This window comes from Ranitomeya variabilis, chromosome 2, assembly GCF_051348905.1.
Source record: "Ranitomeya variabilis isolate aRanVar5 chromosome 2, aRanVar5.hap1, whole genome shotgun sequence".
Classification (NCBI taxonomy): Eukaryota; Metazoa; Chordata; class Amphibia; order Anura; family Dendrobatidae; genus Ranitomeya; species Ranitomeya variabilis.
The window spans coordinates 546125367-546138983 of record NC_135233.1 but is presented as its reverse complement, the minus strand read 5'-3'; the positions used below and the strand labels follow the sequence as shown (position 1 = coordinate 546138983).

Genomic DNA, 13617 nt, shown 5'->3' with positions numbered 1-13617 from the left:
TTTGTATACCACTCTATCAAGTGTTCAAGAGCCATGTAGCTCGAAACGCGTATGGATTGATCTCTTTTACACACACCACCCCTCTTTATTGCTTTGTTGTCTGAGATGCCCATTTTTTCATTACTTTCATTTTTAAAGGATTTTCAATAAAGATTTTGTGATATTTTTAATTCTTCCTGTGTGCCAAGTCTCTATTTCTAGCTTGATGGTTACTTCTCCCTCTTTCCTTTCTGGCTGCACGGATCCTAATTAACTCTTTCTTTGACATTGTCAGGAATCCCACCGTGCTGCCACCAATATGTCACAGATCCTATCAGATCTGTCACGGTTCACGGGGAAGGTACCTTTATCATCCCCACCACTCACAACAATTTGTCACGAACCGAGGTTGTTTTGGTTGCCCCTGGTTCCTTCTGAATGGGATTTATCTATATCTCACTTCCCAGTTCCAGTTTGGAACTTGCAGCTCTCTGGCGCCCCCTTACCCTCAGGTCAGTTAGGGTACTGCACCTAGGGTAATTAGTCACCAGAAAGGCTGCCTGTTATGTACTGGCAATTGGGTACACTGCAGCGAGGGCGATATAACTACTCCCACTTAGGCGGGAGCAATAATTATCAACGCCGCCATCGCTACAAAGCCTCCCAAATGCACAGAACAAAGTATGCTGTCACCAGCTCCGATTTTCCAAGGATTAATGGGTCTGGAGCCAACCCAAATCATTAGCGTAATTCACCTCAGAGGACGTGACAGTTCGTTATAAAACAAGGAGAGACAAGCTAATAAATTGTATATTTTACTCCAAAAAAAAGGTAGCCAGTGTTTACAAAGTATATAAAAAAGATATTATAAAGAAGACAAATCATATGTACAATTCAATTACAAATAAAAAAGGATTAAAGTTGGAAAAGAACACTTACATTTCTCTCATATCATTTCAGATCATGGCAAACCATGTGCGATGGAGGATGCACACATCCAGATGCATAAGGGCAGCTGGCATAGCTGCTGTTAGCTTGCCTCCTGGGCCAAGACTCACTCACCACTCACCAGGGTTAAGATATGCCCTCTCGTCGTGACATCACTGGTTGGGCTGAGTTATGACATGCACTCCTCTTTCCAGTGTTTACGTTTTGGCTTCACCAAAGACATTCCTGGGGGAAGGGAGGGAATGAGTGGCTTGAATTCCACTGGGCTGCAGCAGAGAAAAGAAGGGGGGTCGAATCTGCAGCGTGTGTGTCTGTGCCATGGTACCTTCCAGAACTAATCTCACATTATGACATTTTTACATTATCGTGACAGACATGCTTTCCAGTTCAGCACACAGGGCTATTTCCTTCAGATGAACCTATTGCATATTATCCCACTCTGAGCAATTAGAACATACTGCAGTCTGGACTGTAGATCTAAAACCATTAATGAAACATTGCGGCAATAGTAAGTAAGGGGTCGGTATAAAATGACTGAGACTAGATCATCCTATCTGGCCCGATATGCCTCCTCAATGCTGTCATCACAATATGGGACATTCTGAGATGTTGTGTCTGCTCCAAATTAAATTGTATAATTTGAAAACTTGCATGAAAAGGCCACTGTAATATATTAAGAATCAAAGAAGATCTCTCTATTACACACCTTGGTCAGGAGTTTTATAGGTTATTAGCATTTATGCATTGTAACAATATAACTGGCTCATCTTATGTCTAATTATGTGCTGGCATTAGCATACATACTTGTAATTGGCTAAGTTAACACTGTTAACACCCAGCTTGTGGTCTAGGGGGTCCTATTAGCCTTTAAGTTTCATTTCTCTCAGGTTAATTTCTCTCACTTTCCTATGTTTTTTCTAAGTCTGTTACACAAAGGCATTCCTGAGACTCCTTATCTGATCATCGACTCCATCTTGGAAAGAAAGAAATACATTTAGGGTACCGTCACACAGTGAAATTTCCATCGCTACGACGGCACGATCTGTGACGTTGCAGCGTCGTATGAGAATCGCTCCAGCATCGTATACTGCGGTCACACTTTGCAATGCACGGCGCTGGAGCGATAATTTCGTGACGTATTTGCGATGTAGAAGTCGTATGGGACCGTCGTACTGGTCATGTCACACAAGCCAATTCAGAGACGATTCAGAGCACTTAATTGAATTATCTGTGCGTGACGTTCACTAGGGGCGTGTTGTGCTGCTACAGAGTGTGTGCTGATAGGCCATAGGTTATGTGCACACAATTGGTTGGAAAATTTGTCACCTGAGCACTATTGTTCCCGACACCTCTTCACAGTTTTAATAATTTATTCTTCAGTTTGTACTTGCACAGTTGGTGGACCTGGACGTCGCATTTTGTGTTTCCCAGGCCATTCCACACTTGGCACCGCAGTTTTGCAGAGTGTTCCACGCTTGGCACCGCAGTTATCACAGCATTCCACACTTGGTACCACAGCTTCGAGGTATGAAAAGACCGCTTGGGCGTAGTGGATGGAGCTATGTAAGGTCGGCATGAGCGCCTCGTGCTCGACGCTGAAGCGATGCGGATGGTACGCTGTTGTGGGGGGTGGGCTAGAGCGTGGCGGATGGAACAATATGTTCGGCATAAGCGCCTCGTGCTCGACGCTGAAGCGATGCGGATTGTACGCTGTTGTGGGGGGTGGGCAGCAGCGTGGCGGATGGAACAATGTATGGTCAGCATGAGCAGTTATGGTGGGCTACTGCGTGGCAGATGGAACGATGTATGGGGCATGGCGGGTGGACAGTGCATGCTGTTTTTGGAATAGCGTTTGTATGCCTGCGAACATTTTTGTTTTATATTTTTTTTTTTACATTTTTTAGTTTTTGTCCCCCTATCGCTATTGCTGTTTTACAGTACGCTTTGTGAAATGCTTAACTTGTTATTTTATTATTATTTTTCAGATGTCTAATCACGTGGAGTTCATCAGGAATTTCATTGAGCTGTACCAGTCTTTTCCCTGCCTCTGGAAGATTAAATCTCCAGAGTATTGCAACAGGGAAAAGAGGAAGCAGGGCTATTCAAAGCTCATCGAATTTTATAACCTCCATGCACCAGAGGAGCAAGCCAATGAAGCAGTCATCAAAAAAAAAATTCAGGCGCTGCGCACTGTGTGGAGGAAGGAGTTAAACAAGGTCCTGCACAGTTCCAAGTCCGGTGCCTCAACTGAAGATGTGTACGTACCAAGGCTATGGTACTATGAGCATCTTCATTTTCTGAGGGACCAAGAGGAGCCACGGACCTCGATGTGTTTTAGCTCCTTGGCACCGGTGGAGCAGAATACATCTGAGAACCTCATCTGCCAGGACTCTCCAGGGCAACAAGTAAGTACCTCTTTGCACCATAGCTTAACCAATGTGTCCTATAATTAGATATAATTTATCAGCATTTTCTCTTTTATCCTTCAGATTATACCATCAATTTGAAGTTATAACATTTTCCTGTACAAATAAGTAACCCTGTCACAGTCAAGTTTAATATGGCGAACGTAATAAGTATTAAATGGCGACCTTCATAACCCATTACATCAAAACAAATTGAAAATAGTTTTGCTTCCAGCTGCAGATAAGTATTCTTGGTGACACTATTTTGACCCTAAAATGTGAATCAGGTTCCCCTTGTAGTCAGAACAGTGGAGTGCAAAATAATACATAAATGGGAATGTTAAGAATGATATTACTAATATAATAATATATTACAACATTTTCACATGTATACGAATATATAGTTGGAATGCGGTTAGGGTGGTTTACCTTTTTCTTTTCTGGTTAATAACTTCGTTTTTTATTCTCCCCAGGAGGACAGAGCACAGGACAGTGCATTGGACAGCTCTACGAGTACAATTGTGGAGGCTGCACCTGCGCAGACTGAACTGAGGCAAAGATCAAGGAAGCGCAAAGCCACCTCGGATGTCTCACATGAACTTGTAACCCTGGCCAAACAGGCATTAATGAACAATAGGAGCCCTGCGTTGCAGGGCTTTGGCCACTACGTTGTGGACAAACTGGCCAAAATGACTGACAGACAAAGAACTCTAGCGGAGCGCGTAATTTTTGATGCTGTCAGCAAGGGTTGTGATGGCACTTTATCTGAGCACGCACGTGTTGTTTGTTCCCCGCCAATGGAGCGGCCAGAGTGTTCCAATTTTAATAGTTGGGCACAGACACCTATACGAAACAATCTACCCGTTTCCCACTTTGGCCCGCCACCCCCCAACTCCTACACGCCAATTCCTTCACATATTGCTTCGCCCATGAGGCATCAAAATTTTCGGATTGAAGATTCGGCGTATCATGAATTATGATAGTTTGCTTTTATAAAGTTATGTATTTGTTGTTACTTTTTAATATAGTTTGTTTAATAAAACCTTTTTCTTGAAGTTCAATCTCGACAGCTTGATTGGTGGGTCTCGATCACATCGACAAAATGGGTCATATAAATATTTTTCTTCCATTTTCAAAGTTGTGTTTCTTGAAATGTACATTTTGTTAGTTAAGTTTATATCTGCCCTAATACTGTGCTGTGGATCACATCAATCACGATCACATCGACAAAATGGGTCCACAGCACAGTATTAGGACAGATATTAACAACTAACAAAATGTACATTTCAATAAACACAACTTTGAAAATGGAAGAAAAATATATTTTTTTTTTTTAACATTAACAACATAAACTTTACAAAGAGTTTTTTTTTTTTTGTTTTTTTTTTGTCCTGCCTCCAGCAGTTGGCACAAGGCTCTAACTTTCTGCAACTCCACCATTGCCACATTCTGCTGTTCCTGAATCTGCGCCAGGAGACTGTGTGCAGCTATAACATGATCAATTTTATACATACGATCAATTTTGCATTTAAAAGTCTAATGACTAATGGTGGTGGTGGCCTGTGGTGTTTGGGTAATAAACCATTGTTCTTTCAATGAACATTGTTGGAGCCAGCCCTAAAGTCCTACACAAGGCATTGTTTATCAATATACATATGCATAGGTCATGATGTCTATCTCCGGACCACTGGCTTTACAATGGAAACCCACAGGAGTTGTGTACATATGTAGATAATGATGGGTCACAAACAGGACAGAGGCTATTCATTCAAGATTTTGACAGTGTACACCTATATCCTCCATTGTTGGAAACCCACAGGAGTTGTGTACATATGCATAGGTCGGAGACATGATGTCTATCTCAGGACCACTGGCTTTACAATGGAAACCCACAGGAGTTGTGTACATATGTAGATAATGATGGGTCACAAGCAGGACAGAGGCTATTCACTCAAGATTTTGACAGTGTACACCTATATCCTCCATTATCTCTATGGCCAATATTCATTTAGTATGTAGATGCACCTCTGCCTTATCACTGAAACAAAGGACATCACACAAAAGAACACAGGCCTGACCGCCAATATATCTCACTGATTTCTATGATACGTGCATTAACCATGTTGTGATTGGGATTTGGTGGCAGGTATGCCCCAACCCCCCCCGTATATAAAACATGTCTGGCAGCCATCTTGTGCATCTGGCAAGCGGACGTACAAGATGGAGGCACTTTAGGATGCGTTTTGAAAACTCTTTTGCGCTGTCTTCATTTTTTTTCCCTTTTGTCTGTGCCTTGGCTCGGCTGGCCCAGGCCTGCTCCCCTAGTACATTAAAACATAAGACAAAATAAGGGTAAAAATAACTGTGTTTTAAACTTCAAATGTTGTATTTACTTATTTTTTTGTTTAACCAAAAAATAAATTACATAGTCCCACGGCGGTGGGTTAGCAGTTGGCGCAGCATGCGGCCATGATCTTTTACATGCTCCTGCAGGCGTGCTGCTGTCTCCTGCAGGCGCGCTGCTGTCCCCTGAAGGCGCGCTGCTGTCCCCTCCAGCCGCCTCTGCTTGGCCAGCAGGTCTCTCACGGTGGTCGCTTCTGTGGATAGAAGAGGTCGGAGAACGGACGGTGATTACTCTGCAAGTACGGCATGTGTGAACATACCCTGAGATTTACTATACACTCAATTTGGTCCTGTCCCAGAGGTCGAGCCCTTTTTTTTTTTTTTCATTCTCGTCGTTGTCAAATGTGACATCCCACCGATAACCCCTCACACTGTCTGTATACTTACGGAGAAGGGACGCCGGTTGGTCATCCCCAGAAGAGGTGGAAGAGCTGCTCACCTCCCATCCCCTCGCTTGTGCACCAGCTGCCGCAGCTAAAAGGAAGCAAATACATATATGGTTAACAGTTGGACACGCTGTGGGGAAGCGCTCGCAGTTTTGGTCACTTACGAAGGGTGGCCTCTGGTGAGAATGCCGCCGACCCGGGGGAGGAAGATGAGTGGCGGAAGGGTGGTGTTGTGGCCTGCGGTGGGGTGGTAGCGCGCCTGGTCCTTACAGCGTCTGTAATGTATACAGTATTTCAGCTCCCCTCTAATGTTACTACTGGCATTAAATGGGGCAGTCAACCAAAGGATTAATTAATTGGGCCACGCTACAGCTGTGTACCTGAGGTTCTCTGGCCTACCCTACTCTCCATAAAGGAACAATCGACCACGCTCCAGCGTTTATCCCCGTTGAAGCGCAACATATGCTACGCTGTAGCGTTATACATACCTTTTGCGGTAAAAGTCTGTAGTTATAGTAGTTATCAAAGTCCAGGGAATTCAGCAAATTTACGTGCTCCAGGGAGAAATGAATAGAGCGTTCGACAGCTCCGGTTTTATCCGCAGGGAACAATAGTCCTTTGTCTGTCGAATGAGCGCACAGTATTGTACTGCCCAATCAGCACACAGGAGGTGGAGAATTTAGCGCTCCTACGTAGCCGCTCCTCCGCCCTTTACATCGTATACAATATCGTGCACACCTTTGTCACACCATGCGATCATGCCGCCACAGCGGGACACTAGACGACGAAAGAAAGTTTCAAACGATGTGCTACGACGTACGATTCTCAGCGGGGATCCGGATCGCAGTAGCGTGTCAGACACAACGATATCGTAACGATATCGCTAGAACGTCATGGATCGTGCCGTCGTAGCGATGAAAATTTCACTGTGTGACGGTACCCTTAGAAGGAAACTAAAATGAAGTCAGGATAGATAAATATAAATACTGCTCTCACAACAACCTGGTGATGCATTCTAAATGTTAGAGGTCCGGAATCTGAGTAACAACAGTGATGTACTCGCTGGGGGGCCAGGGACAATGTTATGCTATTGGCTATACCTGTGGTGGATCATGTACCAGCATGTTATTTTCTATCCCAGGAGATAGAAAGTGTACAAGACTCGTGGTCCTCATGGGAAGCAGAGGCATGTTGGGCATCCTTGGCGTGGGGACCTACAGGACACAGTAATTAACCCCATGGAGGATTCTGATGGCCACAATGCCTGCAGTCCCACCCTATCATTCCTACATAAGGCAGGGGTGTCAAAAAGGACAAGATGTTTTACTTCAGGTACAGAGACTACAGGGGTCTGCGCTTTCATACTATCATAGATCACATATACAATTCTATGTCCATTTTCTCTGATTTACCTTCACTCATTGAGAGATGCTTTAACTACTTCTAACGACATCCTAGCCAGCTCAAGTCTGCTCTTATCTATCTTCCAGTACTCCTTCTCAATTGCAGGTACACTTCTCCCATTCCTTCTTAGTCGTTTCACTATATCACATGCAGGGACTAGGATGGTACCTCTGAGGTTGCTTATTTCCTTGCAGGTGCCAGTCCTCATGACTGCAACTTCAATGCCCGCAGTTAACCGAAGAACTGAATGGGCTCATAGAGTCTTAAGTGCAGAAGACTCTACTCTTCTCCCAGCATTCTCAATTGCTTGCAAGAGAAGGATTTCAACTCCTAGAACCAGTGTTCTCGTAAGAGATGAATTTTTAGGCAATATCAACATCAGGTAACCAGCCCTTTGTACCCATGCAACTTTGACACAAACCAAAGAACAATCCCAAAATTATACTACCAATAGTTATTGCAGTTACTTCCACTGGTCAAAATAACGTCATGGGAGAGTAAGTTATTTATCTGCAAAACCTTTATCTACCTCCTCTAATTCAAACAAATTACATCTAGCACAAAAGAGGAGGATTACCTAGATCAGAGCATAATGGCAGATTTCAAATACTTAATCAAAATGTTCCCTTCAACATCTTGCAGGGGGCACAGCTTGTCTGTTTTATGTCTCCCCTGGCTCAACAAAGACTACTACTCCTATCATGAGATTTCCTGTCTTGAGTTCACACAGCACAGACACCAAGGAGAATGATTCATCAGAACTAGTTCTAGTTCACAATTAAGTCAGTCACACAATCCACACTGCAGTCATTGGCACAGTGCACTTATTGGCCACTCAACAATCATGCAGTCCAAACATCCAAGTATCCTCATAGTTTATAGAAATGTCTTTCCAGCCATGACAGTCATATACACAATGAAGACAACATATAACAATCCTTCAACTCCTGAAATATTAAACTCATCACTTCACCCAATTTCATTCAACAATTGTTAGTTGTACATCTAAAGACCCATTGAAGCATATAATAGATAACAAATTATTTTATAACTCTATAAGTTCCAGCACAAAATGAAAACAATGGCAAAGGTGTCATGATCCAGGCCAGGGTTTGTTTCTTGTTATTCTTTCCCGGTCTGGTCATGTGGGGCTTAACCTTCTCTGCCTCATTTTGGATTCTGTGCAGCTATTTCAGTCTGCTGTGGCCTGCAAACCAATGTCAGTAATAATTCATGCTCCCAGGCTAGAGCAGCTGACCCCTTGATATCGTGTCTTGTCCTCTGCCCATTTACTTTGTTCCCGTGACTTCCCTTTCCTGCCACCCCACTTGTCTTAGTGTTCGCTCCCTGTGCTTGGACCTCTTGGCATGTGACCTGGCTTGTCATCTGACCTGTTTGACTGTCTCTCCTCTCTGTTATCTCTGCTCCTGTCTGGCTCTGACTTCTGGCTTGTATTTGACCACGTGTATTGCTGTGACCTCTGGAACTTCTTGTCCTGACTATTTCTGACTCGGCCCGTCTGACCACTCTTTTGCCACCAGGTGGTGCTTGTGCTGCTGCTCAGTGGTGTTACACTGTGTGTGCAACCTCTCTTCCTTCACCAGCATCCCCTGGTGGAGGTTGCGCTATACTGCACTGCAGCAGCATTACAAGAGGCTTTATAAGAATTGTCTTGTAGGACCACTACATACCCGTCTTGGACTACCAGAAAGCACTGAAACTTTGCAACACAAAGGGCTACTCACCGCAAGTTTTTATTTTTATTGATTTATGGAAAAGTCCTTGTAGTCAGGTCGAGATCTGCCTTTATTGGTTCAAATTAAAATGAAAAATATAAATGCGATGCATTGGAGGCAAGAAAATACATACAGCCAGTGTCTATCCGTGTACAATTCTTGTCTGGTCTCAGATCCCCAGCCACAAGTCTTTATTACAATTACAGAGATAAAGAAAGTGAGAATGGCTTCTTACATTACATTACGTAAGCGAGAGGATATTTAATTTGGGGGGAAAAATCATAAATTATGGATTCTGTCAAATTATTTTCAAACCAGTTCTACCCAGATTACTATACTTTCAGAGACAAAGGATTGTTTAACACACAGACACCTGTATTTTAGAGAGAACACCCTGTGTTTTTGCTTTTATGAATAATACTTATAAAGCTAGCACTAATATGCAAAATTAGCAAAGATATATTGTACATTTAATTGTCCATAATAAAAATCAAAGCAAACTATAAATATTTACCATAGCAATAGATTAATTGAATGTATTCTGAAAAACACAAATCAGATTTATCCCATTCAATTGGATTTTTATCTGTCACTGAGAAAAAGATGGAAAAATTCCACGTGCATAAGAGATATAAATGTACATATAAATTCCCACTAAAAAAAATGTGATGTATTCCTGGAAATCACAAGTAGTTAGCAACTATGGAAGACTAGTTTATGTTTTGTTTGCCTTTGCTGTTTCCTGCTTTATCTTATCACCTTCCATGGGAGAGGACCAGCTGCTCCATTATTTACAAAGATTTAAATATCAGTAAAAACTTGTGAAACAAAACTGATCCCATGTTTGCTTGAATATGCTCTGGACAGAAAGCTTTACTTACCAACTTGGGTCAGAGTGCATATATCTAGGTGGTGGGGATCAGGGGCACAGCTAGAGTAAAAAATATTGGGCCCCATCCCCAAATATCTTGCCCGGGGCCTCGGATCTCCTGTTACCGACACTTTCAACTATGTAAGTGTCAACAAAATGCCGATATAGTTCAATTCTGTGATAAAGCAGTGAGCCACAAGCTCCCTGCCCTATCTAAGTCGATCTTGTAAGGCGCAGACCTCTATAGGCCTGCAGCTCATGAGAACTCAGGTCACTCTCCCAGGTGGCGTGTTGGAGTCATTGCATCATGCCACCATTGTAGACCAACCATTGAAGAAGAGACGTAGGCTGTGGTGCCCGAATCTGGATTAGGTGAGAATAAACTTTATTGCTATTTAGATTAACCAGTTGTGGGGGCCATCAGATTATATAAAGTGCAGTGGAGATATCATACTATATATAAGTTGCAGTGGGGCCATCATACTACTGAATAGATAAGGGGCTATGGATGCCATCATACTATATATTAGGGGCTGTGGATTATGTCATTCTATGAAAAAGGGGCTGTGGGTGCCATTATACTATATATATGAAGCTGTCATATATGGAACTGTCATTCTCGCCAGTGGCTAACATTGTTCATGGACCCACTGTGCCACGGGCACAGCCTCTAAGCAGCTACCTGGTGGTCACTGGAGCTGAAGGTAGAGTCAGGCTTGAGCTGCAGGTAGCCACCAGGTACCACTCTTAGGCAGTCCCCAATATCACAGCTGCCAATTCCAGGGATTGGGTTCATTGGATAGGAAAAGGAGTGTAGTCACAGACAAGAAGAATTCAGAGACTGATGGACAGGACGGACAACGTAGACTTCTAGGATAGGTTTGTGATTAGACACACAGGTCTTGGCAAATGGTTCAGGTACCACCAATGCGGCTACAAGGTTTAGATATTGCCGGAGCGACTTCAAGGTCAAATATAAACTAGACAGGACTACAGGGACTGTAGAGGATAGAGAAATAACTATATTAGATTAAGGTTGGGGGACCTTGCAATATACAGCTGCACACAAATTACCGCTAATAAACTGTGGTTTTTCAGGCACCTCCCTATTGGGGAGGATGCCTTTTATACAAGATGCTTTCCAGCTATTAGCTGGAGTCATCTTTGCAGGTGTGCATTACCCCTCTAAGAGCAGGGGAATGCGCTTGAACTAGGTGCAGTGCCGGAAGCCAGTACAGCATGCACAGGAGAAGGAGGGGAAGGAGTTCAAGGATGCTACTGCAGCTGGGGAGGTGATCATGTTGGTGTCGTGTCCCCCATGGAGAGAACAGGGGAATTATGTGATGGCACCAGCAATGAACATTATACATACTATATATAAGTGGGCAGTGAGGCTATCATACTATATTTAAGTTGCAGTGAGGCCATCATACTATATATCAGGGACTGGTTGTGCCATTATACTATAGTGGCATGTAAAAGTTTGGGCACCCCTGGTGAAAATTATGGTTATTGTGAACAGTTAAGCAAGTTGAAGATGAAATGATCTCTAAAAGGCCTAAACTTAAAGAAGACACATCTTGTATTTATGGCAAAAAAAATTGTAGAAAAGAAATTTGGCCAGTGCAAAACTTTGGAAACCCTGCATGGTTAGTAGCTAGTAGCACCACCTTTTGAAACTTGGATTCCTTCTTCCAGTTCTGTGAGATTTCTGGGTTGTCGTGCATGCACTGCTATTTTGAGATCTAGCTACAGATTTTCAATCATGTTCATATCAGGGGACTGGTGCGCTCCTGAAAGATGGTGCGTAAGAGAAAGCCGCTTCATCTGGCTCATTCCTTTTAGAGGCCACTCATTCATCAGCCTTGCACTGCCACAGTCTCTCTTGAACCTATGCAGTTCAACCATGTGGAGCTGGCAGTAGAATGACAGGAGATTCGTCAAGCCAAGGACTTGTGCATGTTTTGTGGAGACACAGGACACCTTATCAGCTCTTGTCGCAAGAGGTCAGGAAACTCCCAAGCCTCAGTTCAGAAGGAGAGACTAACTTGGACAAGAGTAATTCCTCTCCAACGTTGATGTTGACCATATCCATGATTTGTGGTGTATCCCAGCTCAGAGATAGCTTACCTGGTCCCAGCCATGGCAGCACAGAGTATGTCAGGAGAGCCAGCCACATTGTCACAGAAGATGCCTTCAGAATTCCTCTGTGCTACTGTGCCTGGCTCTCCTGATATCATCTGTGTTACTGTGGCTGGCTCTCCTGACATCTTCTGTGCTGCTGTGGCAGGCTCTCCTGACATAGTTTGTGCTGCAGTGGCACACTATCTAAATAAACAGTGATTTTTTTAGTGACAATTGACTGACAGGTATGGGCCTAATGTTGTTAAACAGCATTTTACAAGAGGGGAAGGGTACATACAGCATAAGTGGGAAAAAGCGAGGTTGTGGTGGAAGGGGGAATAGGCTTGATGTTCGATGTGTACGTGGGTTAGGTGTTAAGGTTAATGAAATCTCAACTGAGCAAACACCATCTCGTCCTATCCTAAGGCCACTGACAACATCTGATACTGGACGGGCTACTCCACTCCCTTTCTTTGGCAACTACATAGCGGTATGTCTTGTAGATGAGGCGTAGAAAGAGCATGTAATCCAGTGGGTGGCAAGTTCTGCATCAAGTGGCCTCTCCTTTTCCTCCACCTTTTTCATCACATCACAGAGGAGAAAGGTGACTCTCAAGGTGAAGAGTGGGAAAACAGAGAGGAAAATGATGACATCGTGTCTTCAGTGCTGCTGATGGTGTCCTGACAGATAAGCACATCTGGCTGTCCTCTGAAAGTGTAGACCATCTAACTTTCATCAAAATGATCAAGTTATAGATCTCCAATGACTTTTGCACCCCAGTCGCAAACTGTACAGACTAGGCGATGATGTCATTTTTAGTGTCATGGATAGGGATGAACCAATATTTCAACATTCAATTTGGATTATGATCACTGAATTTGCAATATTCACCAATTTATTCATCAACTATTTGCTGAACATAGCCAAACGCCATTGGAGTCAATGGGAGGCAAAAACAAATGCATACACAACACATGCAAATGGACCCAAGAACTGCAAAAACACATCAAATTATGGGCAGACACCAGGAAAGTGGCCTCGATTGACCCACAGTACAAATTTTAGAACAGCATGGCAGCAATCAGCCATGCATCAGGTATCAGGGTCTGAGCTAGCATTTACAGCTTTTAATTGAACTTCAAATTAAAACGAGTTGGGTGAGGGACCAGTATAGGCCTTCTCTGCTGGTAGCCCTAATACCACATGCATCAGCTCAGCCTGCTTTGATGCTCAGCCACACTCAGGTGGCACAAATATCAGTTTCATAGACTACTACTGTCAGAAAAGTGTAAGGATAGTAACACTCAAAGGAAGTGGAGGCCTGCTGGTCTCAGAGGCCCACTCCTACAGTCAACACACAT

At 43.4% G+C, this 13617-nt stretch overlaps 1 protein-coding gene and 1 long non-coding RNA gene across 2 annotated transcripts; one reads left to right on the top strand and one right to left on the bottom strand.

Moving 5' to 3' along the window:
- The first annotated feature begins 1267 nt into the window (after positions 1-1267).
- LOC143809701 (uncharacterized) lies at positions 1268-4381 on the top strand. The gene is made up of 3 exons (XM_077292743.1): positions 1268-2452; positions 2913-3332; positions 3417-4381. The coding sequence occupies exons 2-3, from the start codon at positions 2913-2915 to the stop codon at positions 3432-3434; spliced, it is 438 nt and encodes a 145-aa protein (XP_077148858.1). The 5' UTR covers positions 1268-2452; the 3' UTR covers positions 3435-4381.
- Positions 4382-5849: 1468 nt separating this feature from the next.
- LOC143809700 (uncharacterized) lies at positions 5850-6399 on the bottom strand. Its single transcript, XR_013222406.1, has 3 exons — positions 6286-6399; positions 6123-6209; positions 5850-5929 (listed from the first exon to the last, which is right to left on the bottom strand). It is a non-coding gene; the product is annotated as an uncharacterized LOC143809700 (long non-coding RNA).
- Positions 6400-13617: the final 7218 nt, after the last annotated feature.

Bases quoted from the DNA above. Each gene is read 5' to 3' on its own strand.
- LOC143809701 (XM_077292743.1), top strand. From the start codon at position 2,913: ATGTCTAATCACGTGGAGTTCATCAGGAATTTCATTGAGCTGTACCAG.